This window comes from Corythoichthys intestinalis, chromosome 18 (assembly GCF_030265065.1).
Source record: "Corythoichthys intestinalis isolate RoL2023-P3 chromosome 18, ASM3026506v1, whole genome shotgun sequence".
In the NCBI taxonomy this organism is placed as follows: Eukaryota; Metazoa; Chordata; class Actinopteri; order Syngnathiformes; family Syngnathidae; genus Corythoichthys; species Corythoichthys intestinalis.
The window spans coordinates 18,293,980-18,314,709 of NC_080412.1; the positions used below are offsets into that span (position 1 = coordinate 18,293,980).

Below are 20,730 nucleotides of genomic sequence, written 5' to 3' on the forward strand. Positions count from 1 at the left end.
GCTGGAACCGTTAAGAACAAGGGTGTCAAACTGGCGGTCCAGGGGACAAATCAGGCCGCAGCATAACTTTGTGTGGCCCACAAAAATGAAATTGTGCATCAACTTTAATTATGTGAACTACAGTGGGGCAAATAAGTATTTAGTCAACCACTAATTGTGCAAGTTCTCCCACTTGAAAATATTAGAGAGGCCTGTAATTGTAAACATGGTAAAACCTCAACCATGAGAGACAGAATGTGGGAAAAAAAACAGAAAATCACATTGTTTGATTTTTAAAGAATTTATTTGAAAATCATGGTGGAAAATAAGTATTTGGTGAATACCAAAAATTCATCTCAATACTTTGTTATGTACCCTTTGTTGGCATTAACGGAGGCCAAACGTTTTCTGTAACTCTTCACAAGCTTTTCACACACACCGTTTCTGGTATTTTAGCCCATTCCCATGCAGATCTCCTCTAGAGCCGTGATGTTTTGGGGCTGTCGTTGGGCAACACGGACTTTCAACCCCCTTCTTACCCCGTGGCGTCAAAATGATAACAAGAACGGTGAGCAAAAATCCCAGAACCACACGGGGGCACCTAGTGAATGACCTACAGAGCTGGGACCACAGTAACAAAGGCTAATATCAGTAACACAATGCGCCGCCAGGGACTCAAATCCTGCACTGCCAGACGTGTCCCCCTGCTGAAGAAAGTACACGTCCAGGCCCGTCTGCGGTTCGCTAGAGAGCATTTGGATGATCCAGAAGAGGAATTGGAGAATGTGTTATGGTCAGATGAAACCAAAATAGAACTTTTTGGTAGAAACACAGGTTCTCCTGTTTGGAGGAGAAAGAATACTGAATTGCACCATACCCACTGTGAAGCATGGGGGTGGAAACATCATGCTTTGGGGCTGTTTTTCTGCAAAGGGACCCGGACGACTGATCTGTGTAAAGGAAAGAATGAACGGGGCCATGTATCAAGAGATTTTGAGTGAAAATCTCCTTCCATCGGCAAGGGCATGGAAGATGAGATGTGGCTGGGTTTTTCAGCATGACAATGACCCTAAACACACAGCCAGGGCAACAAAGCAGTGGCTTTGTAAGAAGCATTTTAAGGTCCTGGAGTGGCCTAGCCAGTCTCCAGATCTCAACCCCATAAAAAAATCTGTGGAGGGAGTTGAAAGTCCATGTTGCCAAACGACCGCCCCAAAACATCTAGAGGAGATCTGCATGGAGGAATGGGCCAAAATACCAGCAACAGTGTGTGAAAAGCTTGTGAAGAGTTAGAGAAAACGTTTGGCCTCCATTATTGCCAACAAAGGGTACATAATAAAGTATTGAACTTTTGGCATTGACCAAATACTTATTTTCCACCATGATTTGCAAATAAATTCTTTAAAAATCAATGTGATTTTCTGTTTTTTTTTTCTTCCACATTCTGTCTCTCATGGTTGAGGTTTACCCATGTTGACAATTACAGGCCTCTCTGATATTTTCAAGTGGGAGAACTTGCACAATTAGTGGTTGACTAAATACTTATTTGCCCCACTGTAATTTATGAAAAATGTAGGTAGTCCAACTTTTTTAACTAATAAAAGTGTGTTTTTTTTTTAAGAAATAATAATTATTGTTAGATTTTTTAGTCTATTAAAAAAAATCTTATTTGGGGAGGGAACAAAAAAAGTTTACTTTTTTATCTTAACCACAAAAAAGAAAAATATTTACAGGGGAAAATGGGAGGAAAAAAGTTAAAATATTTAGCCAATTTTAGGTCAACAATGTCTAAACAGAAAACAGATGAATCTGCTAGTCAATTAAACTTGGCAGCTGCAGTTCACCTGCCATTTTATAGTGCTGGACGTCTACCACAGTCAATAGCAGCCAAATGAGTTTGCCAGCCCTGTTTTAGAACCTTAAAAGTACAGTGGGAGTGGCATCCATTATAAATAAAACAGAACACTTGTTTGAGTTGCCTTTTTTATTGAATAAATGATTTTAAAATTTAACAATGTTTAAAACTACATTATCTTCACATCCACTGCTTACATACTCAGATAACCCATCTATATATACTTTCACCCACCCCAATTCAGTTGAATTTTTTTTTTCAGTAAGTTGTTTTTGCATTTGTTTTGCTTTTTTCAGGTGGGGTCTTACTATCATGATAAAAATGATCATTTCAAGTCTTATCACACTAACAGCAATTCAAGGAGAGGAAGGTTCTAGCTCTACAGGGGTGGGATTTTAGCTCTCCCAGTTCATTTTTTTCCCATCAACATTTTCAAGTTACTAAAGCAGTGTAAAAACAAGATTCCTAAATGGAAAAAAAAAAAAACAAATGAACATTGGTATGAGGAGTTACACCAGGCAACCCTCCCAGCCCATCAGGCCACTGCAACTTTAAAAAGTTCATTTTGTACAGTGACACATCAGAGAAGTCAGCGTCCCAAAAATTCATAACATAGAAAACCACTAAAATAATTTTGAAACTAGATTCAAAATATTACTTTGAAAAGAACTTTTGATGTACAAAAACAGTCTTTTTTTAATCTCACGTAGTAAAAAGTTTCAAACAAATTTATTGTTCTTATTTCATTTGTCATTATCATTATTGATTCTTCCCCCCCAAACTACTCATCTACTGTATCAGTGCGGTTGTACACCAGTGCAGCTACTGGATCCAGAGTAAAGAAAACAGGGTTTTTCCATCTTTAATGGCATAAAAATAAGAAAAGAAATCCATCTTTTATACAAAGTATAACTGCTGGTCTTGTGGGGAAAAAAAACATTTATAAACCCATAAAGCTACGAGGCACACCATGGGAGTTTCTTTTTTTTTTTTTTTTTTTTTTTTTGAATTAGAGCAATAATAACAATGATAACAAACAAAATAAGTAACAAATTTGCAACCATCCTTGAGGCCATGAATGGCTTCAGAGATACTTTCAATGAAAAATCACTGAAACATTGGGTTGCTTAACGAGTCAAGACAGTTAAAAGATCGATACACGCACGGACAAAAATTCGATTTTGTCAACTGCAGGGGTGTCTTTTTGGAAGGACACGAAGTCAGGCCTGACGAGCAGCATCTTTGGTTCAGTCAAACAGGACAAGTTAACGACAGATTGTGCGTTACCCGAAAAAACCACAATGGACACACTGGGAAACACGGAGGACCGACTCGAAAGCCTGGACTTACTGCTACAACAAACTACAAGTCCCGATATCCCATGAGGTATCAATTAGTGTTGCACTGATAAAAATACTAGTATTGGTACCGCTAATAGTATCGGTACTGATACGGCACTAAAATATCATGGGGGAGTACTAATTAATAACGTGTCAATACTGTGCAATGTATACTTTTCGAGATGTTTCCAAACATTGGTTGCCCTACCCAAGATGACCGCCGTAAAAAGGGCGCACTTGTCATCCTTCTCAAGATGACGATGAGATGTTTAATTGTGTGGCTTCTAGTGCTGCAACAATTAATCGATTGAAGATTCCATTAGAAAAAAAGATTCAAATTAAATTTTGCCGCCCCAAGTCTTCATTTAACTAAGTGGTGTTTTAATGGTTTGTTTTGAAAGTGTTGGCATTTAGTTGTATTGATTTGGGTGGATACGCTTCCTCATTTCACAAGGAGGAATGCAGCTACTCTCTGTTAAGACCAACATAAGTTTAGTTTTTGAGTTAATGCATTCATTATTTATCGGTATATTTAGCCATTTTTTGTAGAAATACGTGTCTGAACGATTTGTTACAGCATTGCTTAAAAAAAAAAAAAAAAAAGTTAGCATTTTATAGCATTTAAGCTAGCTGACTTTTGCTATGTAAGTTAGCAAATTGTTGTTTTACATAGAGCGTCATTTATTTTTTAATACTGTTTGAGGCTCAGCTCTGGTATTTAAATTTTTTATGTTTTTTATCCGATTACTCGATTATTCGAACTAACAAGTTAATCGATTGACTACTAAAATAACTGATAGCTGCAGCCCTAGTGGTATCCAATCATCCCTCTCCTGTTAATTTCAATCATTTATCACTAGTAGAAATCCAATGTTTGGAAATGGACGTCTAGTGCTGTCAATGGCAGCCAATGAGGTAAAGAAAAAATTTTTTTTTTTTTTTAAAGTGTTCCTCCTTCAGCCAAGATGCATCCTCCCATGACTAGTAGATGTCCAATAAATTTACGTTCGTTCATTCCCTGCCAGCCTTGCCACTTCAATTAGATAGGACATCTAGCGCCATCAATCGCAGACATTAAGCTAAGCAGTGTCTGACCAAGTCATTACAGCAATTACTTTTCATCTAAGTGTCTATGCAGTAATTTGGTATTTTGAAAAGTTTTCAAAAAGCGTGGTATCAGTAGAGCATCGGCATTGGCCGATACCACACAGCCGGTTTTCGGATTCAGTGCAACACTTGCATCAATATCAGTACACTAGCGTCGCATGTGGAAAAACCCTCAATGCGAGACGCCGGCCTCCTGCTTGGTTTGAGTATCAGGGCTTTACAGTTTCACAAACAATTCTGCAGGTAGAGGATAAATTCCGAGGATGTGCTCAGGATAAGATTTTCCTTCCTAAACAGGGCTTCAACACGTGAGCAGACTAAGCCATGAGGCTGGGGCACGGTATGCGTATGGGGAGAAGGTTAACACGTGACTTCTTGTCCTTTCAAACCTGCATGGATGTTGACACCGCGAATAACAAAAACAGAAAAAACACCTGTCGAACAGATCTGCATATTTCAAGGAGAGTAAAGGTAACACATGTAAGATTCTCTCACAATAGTTGAATGCTAACAGTACATTCTATAGTCTGCTGCTGGGAGTCATCCCGCTTCATTATATGTGAAGGAATATCCGCTTTCCCATAGGGAACTCATCCCATAGTCACCCACAATGGATTTGATGAAAGCAAGGGCTACGTTTATGTCCTTCATTGTTAAAATGTGCCGCATTTCGCAGCAATATACTGAAGAGAAAATCTTACATGTAACATCTTTTTTTTTTTTTTTTTTTTAGTATGATATGATCGATGAGTCCGCATGACCAGTCACTAGTTGTGACCACCCCAATATGAGGTCTGATAGCACCATTATTTGTCGTTAACTCTCTTAACGGTTCTTAAGAGTGTCCAAGCATAATATATACTGTATATCATGGAGAAAACCATAGGTCTCATACTCATACATACATGCAACTAAACACATTGCATGTGTATACAAAGACATATATGTTAAAGAGCATGGTCAATTTGGTTTTGCAGCAGATCATTTCTGGTTGTGCTGTGATTAGAAGGAGCAGGAGATTGATGCCCAGTTCTTCTCACGGTTTGACCTTCAAAAGTAGGTGGAGCAAGGCGGGGTGAGGCCAAGCAGCTATTAATGACAATCGACCAATGCGGCTGAGCCGCGATTCGAGCGAGAGAATCCAAAAACAAACGAGAACCGAGCATCGTCTCCTGGCCCGTTCGCTGTTAACGCATTCATTTAAGGCAACACAACTTTAAACGTCACTTCGGGTAAGCTGTGGATGGGAGTGCCAAAAGCCCTTGACGTTTTTGCATAAGGTAAAAAAAATAAAATAAAAAGTATCTGCCAGTGGGTAAGGCTGTTACCAAAGATGGTCAAGTAACAAGAACCTCTCAAAAAAAAAAAAAAAAAAAAAAAAGTTATCACATCATTACCCAGTCATGTGGCTCCTACAAACGAAATTAAAATCCCTAACACACGTAGACATCTAATCCATTTCAACTAGGAGGGCGGCAGTGAATGAACAAGCCAACCCTCACACTTTAAATGAATTAGCTGTCGACAATGAGTTAAAAAAAAACTGGTATAGAGATGGGGAGTTTCACCAACAAAAATTAAATCTAGTGTTGTACCAATACCTGCATTGGTACCATTATAGCACTAAAATGTAGTGTTGCACTAAAATGACATCATACGTATAAGCCAGGGGTCGGCAACCCAAAATGTTGAGCCATATTGGACCGAAAAAATCAAATGTCTGGAGCCGCAAAAAAATAAAAGCCTTATAATGAAGGCAACACATGCTGTATGTATCTAATAACTATATTAGCCTACTACTAAGTTAGCTGCAAATACATAATGTCTATTTTCTCTGCAGTGCATCCAATAGAGAATGGCACACCACTCTGTTGTCCAATGCTGACTCAGGTTTACCTTCATAACAATATTAATGAATTAGAAGAATGCTTCTTAAAACCTTCCCCGATCTTTTTCCATTTTCAAAGATTTTGGAAAAAACTCCAGGGAGCCACTATGGCAGCGCTCGAGAGCCGCATCGGCTCTAGAGCCACAGGTTGTTGACCCCCGGCATAAGCGAAGACTGCCAATGCCATGCAATATGTGGTTTGGGGGATCTAGTTTCCAACCGCTGGTCGCCCTACCCAAGATGGCTGCCAGCTGTACACGCCACCATAATTTTGACCCGCTGCCATCCTCCTACTTCAAATACTTCAAATGAATTGGACGTCTAGCGTAGTCATTGACAGCCAATAAATAAATCCCAGTTTTTCCTCTGGCCCTGATGCACCATCCTACCAACTAGGTTATCACTAATAGACACCCAATCATTTGAAAAGGGAGGGTGGCAGCGAAAGAATGTTCGTTCATTCTGTCAGGCCACCCACTTAAAATCTAGTGCCGTCAATGGCTGACAATGAGTTAAACAGTGTCTGACAAAGCCATGGTTGTAATTACTTTTCACTGAAGAAAAATAAGGTATCAGTATAGTATTGGCCAGGAGCTGGAATCTGTATCGGGGGCCAAAAAATGGTATCGGTGCTATTCATTTACTTGGGGAATGATTAATATTGACATCCACACACAAAAACCAATGGATTTAAGCTCAAGGCCGCTCAAAAAGACATCACAATCTTGTAATGTCATCAAAATGTTTAGAGTACACACAGCCCGATGCGTGACGTCTACTGGAAGGCTACAAAGGTGTATCAGGCTTTTTTTTTTTTTTTTTGAGAGGAATCATAGTATAGAAGACACAGCCTTTGAGAATAACAGTGGCCCTGCTACATGGTTTACATAAAGAAAGGAAAATTAGTAAATGTGATGTAAAAAATAAAAAGCAAAGCCCAAACAATATATACGCAGGGTTAATCCTCTGTAAGAGACATCCTTCCATCCACAGAATTTAGGTTTGCTGAGCAGACTTGATAATAAAGGTTAATATTTTAAGAATACAAATGAAGGGATTTTTATGCTGCAAAAACCACAGGCCAAGAAAAACAACTGCGAAGGTGAATTTCTTGCTGTAATCAATTGATGCTTTGTAGTATACCGTTGCCAAGTCGACGTCTTGGTAGACGGCCAGCATGGCAACGGAAACTATCATCATAAAATGGTACAGTAGTAGAAATAGCTAGACCAGGAGGGGGCGGGCTCTCCTGGGAAAAGGTCCGCAGAGAGGTCCAATGATTGGTCATGCGGCTCGCTGTCAGGAATAATGGTTGTACGGTGGAAGAGGGTGCCCGATGCCATTCTGGTAGTGATGATGTTGGCGGTGGGCAATGTATTCCGCATAGCCCATTGTCATCTTCTCGCTACGGTACCTGCGCATGGGGAAAGGCAGATTTTCAGAAAAACATTTAACATTTGGTATAAAAATGTGGCCTACGTGACCCATAATGTGGTGGATGTCAGGTCTCAATTATAATTATATTTATACATATATACACACATATATATATATATATATATATATATATATATATACATATACATAGGCCTGTCGCGATAACAAATTTTAGTGGGCGATAAATTATCTCATAAATTATTGCGATATGCGATATTATTGCGGTGCCCCCCCCAAAAAAAAAATTTTTTTTGAGCATTTATTTATTTATTGTCATCATCATCGGTATCATTGACAGTTGCAAGATGTGATATGAGTAACCCGATAAAACCGAAGAAAAGACAAGGGCTGACGAGAGAAGCATATGCTTATCAAGTCCTGTCCCCTTTTAACTGATTTACAATAACAGAATATAGAATACAGAGAATACAGTATATATTAATAGATCAATTACACCCATTTAAATAAAAAATATTTACTTTTAAATTAAAAAATACCTTTTAAGAAATCACAACTAAAAACAATAGACCATGCCTCTTTCAAGTAAAAGACAACAATATTAATACCGCACAGAAACACATAATGAATAAAATGTCTTTTTTCAAGAAAAGATAAAATTGCACTTAATAACAAGCATTTAGGCACATAGGTATAAAGTTGCAGTCACTGTAATTGCACTTCAACAACAACAGAGAAAAATAGACTAAGTAGCAATAACCAAAATTTGTCTCCCAAAGGTATCAAATATCATTAAACAGAGGTAAAACGGTCTCACTTCTTCAGCAATGAAGCTGACTTCACTTTCCGTGAGGGAACGCTATTTTGCGCGGTGTCGTCTGTATTTCTCACATCAAGCAAATACCTCTAATTGTCAATTAACGCGAGGAGGAGGCTCTGCTTGTTACGATGCAGTTTTCAAACTAAGCAGTGAAAACTGGAGAGGATGATAGTGTTTCAAATGATCATGTAGATTTATTCTGTTGGTCATCTTTGTTGAGACAACCTCCAGAAACATTTTGCAGACTGGTTCGTCCTCTTCCTCATTCCGCTCGCTCATTGCTGTGCGCCGACAGTGCACTCGGCCCTGCCTCCATCCACTAAATGACGGTCACTCAAACTCAAATGTATAAAACGAACATACCCAGAAGTTCATAAAACAGAGTGGCACAAGGAAGCTGAACTTTAAACAGCGCTGTCAAGTGCGTCTGCCACACATCAGCGGCAACCGCGTGCTTCACGTGCACACGCACGCGAGGCGATAAATCGCAGCAGGAAAATTACCGTCATCATTTTTATATACCGCGCGATAAATGGAATTATTGCATATTGCGACAGGCTTACATATATACATATATATAAATTAATCATTATTTTCCTAATCATCATGTCATGTCCCAATCATCGTCATGGCAAAGACTTCCTCTGGTCAGTTTTTTTTCCTGAGCAACAGGAGAAACACCTCCGCTAAAAACATTTATTAGAGGGTACCGGATAGAAAGACATGTAATTCTTAAAAGATAAATGTTAGTATGAGTATTTGATATTAAAATCCCGCAATGTTTTCGTTTTAATAAAATTTGTAAAATTATTTTAACTAGTAGGTCGCCATTGTTGTTGACATTGCAGGGCGGTGATGTCATAAGGGTACGCTGCTGGACTTCCACAGTGTAACTCTTTACCTACATAAACATGTTGTCGGTTCTGCCCTTCCAATTTGAACCCGAGCAGAATATTAATGAGTAGGACAGCCCTCTCGATATTTCACGAAACGAGCAGCAAAAGTAAAATGAACAGGAAAGGCGGGATGAGACGAGTAGCTAGTGACAGCACTCCTCTCCTGCTCAGTCAAAAAATGATTGCAGATCTTCACGGTAAACTATTGTGTGATCCAACTTATTCCAATATAATTATGGAGATCCTTTTAGTGAAAAACAAAGTACACGACAGTCCTCTTAGATCTCAATGTGCAAATAAGGCGCCATTATACCAGAATGATATGCAAAGCACCCGACAACTCTGGATGCTGAGCAACTCCATAATAATATTGGAATAAGTTGGATCACACAATAGTTTACCGTGAAGATCTGCAAACACTTCTGACGTCAAATACTCTCCTGCTCAGTCACTAGAACAGGAGAGTGCTGTCACTAGCAAACTTGACACACGTATGCTACTCATCTCATCCAGTCTTGCCTGTTAATTTTGCTTTTGCTGCTCGTTTTGTGAAATATCGACATGGCTGCCCTACTCAATAATATTCCACTCGGGTTCAAATTGGAAGGGCAGAGCCGACGACATGTTTATGTAGTTAAAGAGTGACACTGTGTAAGTCCGGCAGCGTACCCATGTGACGGCACCACCCTGCGACGTTAACAACAATGGTGACCCACTAGTTTATACTACTACTAAGATTCCTATACTAGTTTTTACAAATTTTATTAAAAATGAAAATATTAAGAGGGGTTTAAATATCAAATTATTATAACTCGTACCAACATTTATCTTTTAAGAACTACATGTCTTTCTATCCGTGGTTCCCTTTAACAAAAGAACAATTCAAATGCAAGCCTGGAACTCTGTTCTTGAGTGAACGATGCCACCTTCGAAAAGATTCGGTCTCGACCTCCGACATTCATACACTTTTTACAATGCATATGCAAACAAGGAAGCTGGTGTCTGCCCACAAGTTAACCCCGCGAGGGCAGTGTGGGACTCACACCAGTCAAATTTACTGCGCATCTGTGCCCCACAAAAACAAATTATCAGCTACAATGGCCTTACTACAGGAGAGAAGCTAAGAAGCTCCAGCTCCTTTCTAATCAAAATAACAGTCGCGGGTCACAGTCACCCAGTGAATAAGGCCAGCAAAATGAAGATGAATTAACCAGTGAAATGAACAAATATGTGCGTTGTGCAATTATATGTGAATAAATGAAAATATATCGCAACAAAACCATACATTCGTGAGCGCTTACCTGGTTAACTTAATGGTCTTCCTGAAATCATTAGTGATGGGAGCTTTGTAACCTCCCTTTCGTAGTAAGGAATCTATGGTTTGAATGTGGTCCCAACCTACAGAAGAATATCGTTTGTCACATCTTTATTCAAAAGTAAGATTCCGTTAAATTATTTCAATATTGACTGCGTTCTGCAACCGACATTTGCCTCGACTGCATCTCCATTTTTACAGTTTGTTAACCTTCGGTTACTATACATGTAGGGGAAATTGTTGTTACTTCTCCGTTAATGAAATTTTACACAAACTGGTGAAAGAAATACTGATTATAAACAAAAACTGATCTATCAATAGGTATTTTGGCCTACGGCTCATGAGCCATGCACACCATTCAGTTTCAGGTTTAAAGGCCGCTATTTCAGACATTCAATTAGATTTAGCTAGGGCTCATAGGAGGCCACTTTAGTTCAATGTAGTGCTGTCCAAAATGGAAAAAATATCACAGTATGGACCATTTTATATTACGTTATGCCACGATATAGTACATTTTTAATTTTCTGGTGAAAAAATATGCAACAATTATGAGAGCTTTTTCCCCACTCAAATTATTTTTTACATTAAAATGAACTGCCATAAATGTTAAAAGTATCAAGTAGTGCTACAGTCCAAAACATTCGGGGAACCCAATCTCACCTTGCTCCTTTGCAACCTCTGGCAGGTAGGTGGCGGTGCGCTTTGATCCTTTCTCATTGAAAAATTCTATCCTAATACCGTGAACACCCACCTATGAAGATGAAATGGACACCAACTAAGAAAAATATTGTTAAAACACACATTACCATAATACAAAGTGGTCACTCACTTCCCAGTCAAGGTAATCACCGACGTCTTCAAAGTTGGTGAGAAGAGACACTGAGCAGAAGAGGCGAGGCAGCTCATCCCTTGTCATGGGGGGGAAGCGGCTGTCTTTAAGGGCACTGCATTCCAAAGGAAACTCCATTAATAATGAACAGAGGTGTATTTCTGCTACATCTATCATTTATTTCTCCCAAGGAGGGTCTATGACATTGGTGTCAAACTTTTTTGTTGCTAGCCCAATTGGACAATATTGAGGAACATAACTCACCTGGTAAGGGTGTACTCCCTGAGTCCTGAGTGCAGATTCATGGCAGAAAATGTACCTATACAACCCCTCAACCGCTTATCTCTGCCTATTTTCCATGTGACGAATAGCGGGCTGCAAAACAAAGGAACAAGATTCATGCATTTTAGTGGGATTTTAAACCTTTTTGGACGGAAGGACAGATCGCTGGCCTGTTAAAAGACCTGTTTAAAACAAGCTGAGCACAAAAGAAGGTAGACTGCGAAATAATTACCACTTGTCTGGGTTATTGCCTGTGATTTAAATATGCAAATAAAAATAAGAAAATGTAGAGCGAGTGAATCCACACCACTGGTGCATCAAAGCATGCCTATCTGACTTCACATGTTTATGAATAAACCGCATATTATGTGACAAATCTTCCCCAATATACATTATTCTGCATGAACTGATGGAGGACTGCTTGTGCGCCAACAATTGTCTCACATTTCAGTTAATGGCACACGCCACAGGAAATGGCACACCCACATTGAACTTTAAAATACTGTAGGATTTACTGGCACTTGCATAAGTTGAATTACCAAATGCTTTTCTCTCATACTTGGCTGCCACCACCATTTTCCATAAAATCAGCCAATGACCAATGAAAGTGTATCACCCCTCCTCACTTCTAAACTCAGCATTATTTTATTGGCAGGTCTTACATACTGGTTCTGTCCTAATTTAAACTGATTCAGGAAAATGCACAACATAGAATTTATTCATATGAAGTCAGATAATAAAAACACATACTTAAACTGCCTAATGGAACTCAACCATTCTTGACAAAACATCTAAAGCCAAAACCACACAATGAAATGAGGCACTTAACATGATGACACGGACGACATTATGTTCTGTTTAGTTGGGCTCTTTTCTTACAGTGAGCATTGGGACTGGGAGGGCAAATTTTAACTAGCAACTACTGAGACATGGCCTCTGTTGTTCTGCAGTTCTTCTTTAGTGGGAAAGTCAGCGGATTTTCCTGTTATGAAAGGTAAAATTAGTCACGCTTGCAAGGCCTGTCAGGGGAAACATGAGATGTGTTTTCATGAGGAATGGGAAAATAGTGTGGCAACGCCCATTCTTTAATTCCAGAATCCTACACTAGTCTGTATGAAACGCACAAAAAATACTAAAACAACTATAGTTCTACATGAAAGAATGAACAAACTAAATTCTATTGATTTAATTTTATTGCTCTTTCGTATATATTTATCAATTATTCATGGACTAAAGATGTTGGAATACCCATACCAGCATTGGTGTGGGGTGTATGCGTGTACTCGGCACACAAAAAACCCTCAAAACAAAGCAGGGTTGTCAAAAGTATTGAGGTATTGATACTGAAATGTTTTTATTCAGATACGATACTTGATTGCAAAAGTATTAATACTCAGAAATACGTTGTTATGATACTTTAAAACAGATGGAGAAACTACTGGTTGACTACAAATCATGCACCGCAAAACACAAGATGAAGACAAAATGGGTTTATCAAGTACCGCTTTGCAAAAGTACACAAATTTAGGAATTTATACACACACACACACACACACACACACGAGCCCCGTTTTAACAGAAATGGAGCCAGGGTCATTTATAAAAAGTTTCTAATAAACAAATCCTTTCAAGGAATGATGTTGAATGTTTATCTTTTGCACTTATCAGTCAGAAATTTTGTTGTAAAAGGCCAGTAATCCATCACGGCAACGTGGACAGGATAGACCCCTGCCAAGAAATGCAACATGGTTATTCCACCAGCAAAACCTGTACCAAAAAGCAACCAATCCAGCAGAAATTTATTAACTTAACTTTATTGTGTTTTAGTACTAGTTTTGCTGGTAAAGGAACCAGCATATGCTGGTTTTCTTTACAGGGTTGTATTAAACCCAGGGGAAGTAATAGGGTTTTTAAAAACTAGAATATGAATATATTCGGAGTGGAGGGTTTGAACAATTTATGTTGCCTTGCAGAACCGGGTTAATGGCAAAAACCCGATTGTGAAAGGGTTATTAGCTGCATGTAAACGGAATAATGGTTTGATACAGAATTCTTTAGCATTTCTGGTCGATTGCACGTTGAAAAACTGATGCAAAGACACAAACACTCGACCTGCCTCTACGAAATGCCTAAAATAACGCAGACTCAACATATCAGATTACAATCTATAATGTGGTGTGCTCCAAAAATGCCTCATGCTCAGTGTTAGCATGATCATGACACTTACTAAAATCAAAACAATGAAAACAACCATCGACTTGTGTGGTACAGTATCAATTGGGAGTATTTATATTAATTCACATTTACGACTCGAGAGATCATAAAAGTTCAATGTACACGGCAAGAACCATCTTTCTTTGTTATAGAAGCTAACAGCACTATCGCTTTGATCACACTTTACCCTTCAGGAAAAAAATGGTGAGAAAGCTAAGTTTTTTTTACGGCGAAAATAATAGCGTACCTTTATTATACTGAATGGTGGTGAGCAGTTAATTGTTTAAATCTCATTAAGTGCTTTCTCATCGAGCTACCGGTAACAGAGCTAGCCAAACCAGGCTTTGAATGTAGCTATATGGAGTTCATTGAATGTAGAACTAACGATATTAAAAAGAACACAGCGAATATCCAACATTATTTAGTGTCCTTATTTCTTCATTTATATCGTCTGTGTTTGAATACAAAGCGTCGTTTGTCTGACTTAACAAATTATAGAGAAATCTTGCTTGTTCCACCCTTTTTTGTTGGGGCATGCTAATAATAGCTTGTAGCCGACAGGCTTAGCTACATTAGCCGGCGATAGAAGAGTTAACAGGTAATAATAAAAATTGTACGTAGAAAAAGGCAGGAATCCGGGTAAAAATATGAAAAGATAGTCTGTGGATTTTTTGCATTAGTGCTCGTTATATTATTTTAACGTGACGGTTACGTCTATGTAGTGTAGGCCAGTACAGTCAGTAAGGTTATCTTCGACAAGGCCCCAAATTCCAACTGGCCACAGTCGAGAGATTTTTACATTAAATGGTTCATGTCAAGTATTTCTTAGATATGACAGTTCATGCCCTGAATTCGGAAGCAAACGCTCGGTGGTGTGTCGCGGAAGAGGTTTTTTTGTGACATTACAGCAGTGTTGATATGAGCATGCAGCAAAAACAACAAGACAATAAGTTGTGACTTACTAGGGATCGTTTGTAAACCTGGGTGTTCTCGGAGGTTGGTATCCGTACAGATGGCAATAAAGCACGTCAAAGCAGAAGCAGCACATCTCCGCCGAAACCACCATTTTCCTGCCTCCACTTCCCGGTCCAGGGCTGAGATTTGGGCTAAGGCCGGATGAGGTGTAACCGGCCGGGGCTGGAGACAGTGTCGATAGAGTGCTCGTGCCGCCGCTCCCACTATTACTACCACCACCGCTAACGTTACCCCCGGGTCCCCCCAGGCCGTTGGCCCTGCTCACGTTCGGCGCTCCCGCAACAGTGGCCGAGGAGCCAATCCCCAACTCCGATCCACAATGTCCGGTTCCTGCCACTCCGCTTCCAGCCCCCACCCCGCCGGGACCCCCCGACCCGGGCGATCCCGACAGCTTCTGCTTCTTCACCCCGCAGCACCCGGCCGCCATCTTGGAACAATCTGCACCTACACACCGCTTCCGACCCATAACCGTCACTGCGGGAAGGGTGGGGGGGAACGCCGACCTGACGCACGAATCCCACTGCGTTGACACGTATAGCGGACGATATACTACCCCGCTGTCACGCTTGGTTTGTTCCCCCGAACGTCGTAGTGGCGAGAAGACTGCAGTGTCACCTTAGCGCTGCTTCAAGTCTGCGTGACTTTACAAAGCAAAATAAATAGCTCCAGCTACCATTTCCCGCTTTATCGCTTAGCTTCGAGATCTAGCACAACAGGACAGACCTCCCCCTCGACCGACACGACACCCTCCTTCGGCTGTCAAGTCAGTTGTCAACAAGCATAGAAGTTGAGGCCGCGTTTGACAGACGCCGGGCGGTCCAGATGTAAAGCCGACAGGCGCCGTAGCTCCCTCCACAGCAAACCTCTTCAACTGGAAGCCTGAAGCTCAAGTTCGCAGTAGCCATAAAGCTTCAGCACCGATTGCGCACAGTGTCATGGACGCTCATTCCTAGTCCACCAGCTTGTTTGGTAGTGCCTGTACAACTTCTAATAACACAAGACTTTGCTGGCTTCCCAGACGCTCGTACCACGCAGGCTAAAATGGCATCTGTCAATGCAGGGCTGCCGTGGCACAATGGACCGCGTCGGCGCAGAGCAAGACATTTCAGGAACATTAGCGCTCAGTTTGCACCTGCATCACAGTCTGCTCTTGGACCTGACTCAACAGAACCCCCCGCCCCGCCCCTCCCTCCCCAAAAAATACACCCGTCAAACGCCGAGCGGAAAGTTTGCGCTAAAGGTTTGGCTTGAAGCTGTCATCCGTTTCAGTGGGTACATAACCAAGCGCATTCTCGTCCTTGAGCCGTGAGAAATCCTCGCTGCAGACCCGTCCCTCGGCTGCTACCACTCGGTGCCGTTCGGGTAAGAGAGCCCTGTGATCGGTCTGTGGGCACAGGCGTCGGTGTCGTTGCACGACATATTTCGATTCAGGAACGGATGTTGCGTCCGTTCGCTACGCATAGTGCGTAAGGGTTTCATTTTTTTAATTTATTTTTTGTTTGTTTGTTTTTGCGCTAATGTTAACACGCGCACACTCATGACATTCGAGCGTGCATAAAATTACATCAGTTTCCCCACCTTTATCGAAGCAACGTCAAAGGACTAAAGCTATTATTATTAAATGAAAATATATTTTTTTAAAAAAATAAATAAAATAAAAAGACAGGTGTCGGGAAATTAATAAAATAGATTGGGTGAACAGGGGTCTGGGCTAAATTTCTCACTAATATAAACCTTAATAATTGATAGGCTAAATGATTAATGCAAAATAAATCTGTATTGATTTATACTAACTTTAACACTGCAATTTTATAACTTCTTAATCTGATGATTTTTCTTAAATCTAGTCGAATATTTTTCTCCATCTTGTTTTGAGTGTTTTAAAGGTTAGTTAATAGATTAATGCGTCAGATTCTTCCACTTATTTTAATTAAATATTACTATTTGTTCTTGTTAAGCCCATACATCTAAAAGTTGGTCATTTTTCACCTAAATCAAGGGGGAAAAAATGTTTTCAAATGTTTTGAATAATATCTATTTTTGAATTAAGAACATTTTTTCTTTTTTTTTTTTTTCTTTAACCTGTCCTGTTCAGCTGCTTGTCACAGTGAATGGAGATCTGAGTGTCCGATTGGTCCAAACAGTTTTATTATATCACATGGGAGTATGACATACTCCCATTGTGATCATTCAACGTACCTCGTTAATTACGAGACAGAAGAAGCACAAACAACAACAACAAATACATTTAACGCCAACACTAACTATGAATATGTTGGTGGTATCATTAGCTAGTTGTATTATTGAATTAAGAACATTTCTGGCAAACATTTTTTTTAAGATTAAATATACAAATCTTTTTACTTAAAATAATTCTGTAAAGTTATTTTCAGCTAGCTATTTTATATTATTTCAAGAAATCTGAGTAAAATTTACTTGAAGCACTAGCAGATATAATTTCACTTATTTCTATTAGATTTACACTGAAAACAAGTTCACCCCCCCCCCCCCCCTTAAATTTTACGGTGGTGGGTTTTTGCAGTGCGTATGTATTGGTTCAGGTGATACAATGTTTGATTCATTTTTTAATCATGTTTCATTCAGAAACATTTTGAAACTTCCAGAATAAATGTTTGGATTTTATTAGGAAATTTAAATTGCATCATATGAATTCAAATTATATTAACATACACAAGAAATACAAACTTGTTAATCATCTTTTAAGTATCCGGGAACGCAAAAAAATACATACACAAATAAAAATAAAATAAACATTTGTCTTAATAGCACTCAAAATTATCTGTCTAAATGAATTAAATACAACAACAACAAAAAAAACTTCTTATTCAGGGAATAACAAAAATAATTTAAAAAAAAAAAAAAAAAAAAAAAAAAATGGAGCCTTCCTTCAGGAAAAACACTACTGCTTTTGTCCACAGGCACAGCCAAACTCAACAAAAAATGAAAGATCCTTTGGGCTGCTTTAAGACCACATAAGCAAAATAAAAATGAAAACTGGGGAGAAGGGGGTAAACCTTGGTACACTAAATTTCATACAGCTGAGCAGAGTTTACTATATTTCTCACAGTTTAAGTAACGTTAACACAGTAGAAAACACATACATACAAAAGGACACTTCTCCTAAGCAGCTTCCTACTCCGTTTGTGAAGTTCACACAGTTTAATGTAATGGTAATGATAAACTGTGATGCAGGTCGGCCTTTCAGTAGCAAAATTAGTGGTGGGTTTCACAACAAATATGTTTTACATTACTTACAGTGGGCTGCTGGCCCCCAAAAAACTTCTAAAATCCCTCCCATGTAACTTAATTCTGTACTGTGAGAGTTGCGTGTGTATGTGCGGAGGGGGAGTGGCGGGGGTGGGGGGGGGGTCAAGTCATCAGCCAATCAAATGCGTTTGAGGGGGAAAAAACATGGAATGGCACATTCAGCAAGTGAAAAAGGGGTACCCTATAAGTCGCAGTTTTTTTTACACTTGTGTGATTGTTTACGGTCGGGTCGGGCCGACTTCTCTCTTGCTAACTTATTTTTAAAATAAATATATATTCATACATTTATTCTAAAACGATGTATGAGTGTTCAATAAAATAAATAATTTGGATAAAACAGAGAAGGCTCTGTGCATGCTTGCGCACGTGAACGCAGTGGCTCTCTTTTCAATCTTCCCCTCCCGCGCCTTGGCGCCGTCCGCGAACATCCTGGTATTTCCTTTTCGATATGGAGCAGCTATAGAGTGAAAAATAAACTAAAGACGGGGAATTGAAAAGCAAACAACTGCGGTAGGAGTGGGATATTAAAAGGATTCAAATTGATTGTTGAAGATGCTATAGGAAACCTACAGTGCTGCTCAAAAGTTTGTGAACCCCCTCAACATTTTGGAATTTTCTATTATTTCAACCTGATTTCCTAATCAATCAATTCAGTAGTTTTTTTTTTTGTTTTTTTAACAGTTGTGTTGTCGAGACTAAATTAAAAAGAGTTTTCATCAACTGATGTAGGTGCAAAATTGAACTGTTTGGTCACAACCAAAACCGCCATGTCTGGCGAAAAGTCAACACTGCATACCACCAAAAGAACCTTCTCCCAACAGTGAAGCATGGAGGTGGGAATGTCAAGATCTGGGCTTGCTTTTCATCCTCAGGACCTGGACAACTCCACATAGTCCAGGGAATCATGAATTCTGAGGAATATTGTCAAATCCTAGAACATAACCTGACGCCATCTGTTTTGAAGTTAAAGCTTGGCAGAAGGTGGATCATGCAACATGATAATGATCCAAAGCATTCCAGCAATACAACCAAGGAATGGCTGAAAAAGAAGAAGATTCGTGTTCTGGACTGGCCCAGTCAAAGTCCTGACCTAAATCCCATTGAAATGCTGTGGCGGGACCTGAAGCGAGCAGTTCATGCCAGACGCCCATCAAACCTCTCTCAACTGACTGCGTTCTGCAAGGAAGAATGGGCAAAAATCCCCCAAAGTAGATGTGAGAGGCTGATTAGTCACTACAGAAACCGTTTGGTTGAGGTAATCTCTGCAAAAGGAGGCGCAATATCCTATTAACTGAAGGGGTTCACATACTTTTGCACACATGATATCTGAGTTTTTCTTAAATCAACCACTTTTGTTAAATAAAGAATGACAATATAACTATTTCTTTTGTTTCAGTCCATTATTTGGAATGTCAGTATTGTGGATTTGGGTATAACTTAACATTTAATAAGGTTATTTTAGTTTTTTTTACAAAAAATCTGACCATCGCTGTGGGGTTCACAAACTTTCGAGCAGCACTGTATGTCGTCTTCGCTGAATGTCAACGAATGTGGCGCTTTGGTCTCATACGACAAATATATTTAACAAACTTTTCCAGCATTATTTAGTTGTGTAAATGCATTTATAATGACCATAAAAATATGTAGACTATTTAAACATTGAGAAAACTTGTGTTTTTTTTCTGCCAACTCGAGGAGTTACAGTCTTGTTTAACTGGGAGAATTCGTTACAAAAGACAGGCTTTAATTTGTTATCATTATGTATATATGCACCAGCATCGTCACAAACGTGATCACACAAAACACAACCACGCATCGCATCCCCGCATTTTCGCCTTCTCCTGAGTCCTCACAAATAAAACATAATTTTTTTTTTTTTTTCGGGCTCGTGCCAGCAAATCAAGTTAATTGATAGGGCATGTAATGTTACCATACTGTACACCTATTCAGCCTGTTGTTCTCAATTGTATTTTAAATTGCCTGTCAAGATGACATGTCTGTTCTTGGTGCTGGATTCTATCAAATAAATTTCCCCCCAAAAATGCGACTTATACTCTGGTGCGACTTATATTTGTTTTTTGCCTTTTCATTGCGCATTGGCTGGTGCGACCTATACGCAGGTGCGACGTATAGTCTGAAAAATACGGTAAATGCAAGTCTGAAAATAATGAAAATAATTCACTTAATAATGGTAGGGTCAATTCTATCGTTACAACAAATGGGAAGACAATCTAAATGACCTATATAACTGAACACATTATCTAATGCAAATAAGGTTGCTTAAAAGTTGGTTGGGGCAATTTGAGCCTCCTGATAAGTTGGTAGTGTTTTGTCCCTACCCTTGTGCACCGATACAGCACTCAAATGACATCATCGGTATCGGGGAGCACTAAGAAATAAGGTGCCAATGCTGTGCAAATGTACTTTTCGAGATATAGTTTCCAACCACAAAAAAAACAAAATAAAAAACGAAGCGCTTGTCGCCCTTCCCAAGATGATACAAATCCAATCGTGTGGCGTCCAAACATCCTTCTGCTGTGAACTCCA

The 20,730-nt window shown here is 39.4% G+C and overlaps 2 protein-coding genes across 2 annotated transcripts in view; one reads left to right on the plus strand and one right to left on the minus strand.

The window, feature by feature from the left end:
• Positions 1–2,680: 2,680 nt before the first annotated feature.
• On the minus strand, positions 2,681–16,290 carry ammecr1 (AMMECR nuclear protein 1). The gene is made up of 6 exons (XM_057821116.1): positions 14,883–16,290; positions 11,689–11,799; positions 11,425–11,539; positions 11,256–11,346; positions 10,582–10,678; positions 2,681–7,583 (listed from the first exon to the last, which is right to left on the minus strand). Exons 1-6 carry the CDS (start codon positions 15,359–15,361, stop codon positions 7,469–7,471), a joined length of 1,008 nt encoding a protein of 335 aa, XP_057677099.1. The 5' UTR covers positions 15,362–16,290; the 3' UTR covers positions 2,681–7,468.
• kif4 (kinesin family member 4) overlaps positions 14,084–20,730 on the plus strand; it is a 33,382-nt gene continuing 26,735 nt past the window's right edge. Inside the window, exon 1 of the mRNA XM_057821115.1 lies at positions 14,084–14,124. The gene's annotated coding sequence lies outside the window, so the exon portion shown is untranslated. The remainder of the gene's footprint in view (positions 14,125–20,730) is intronic.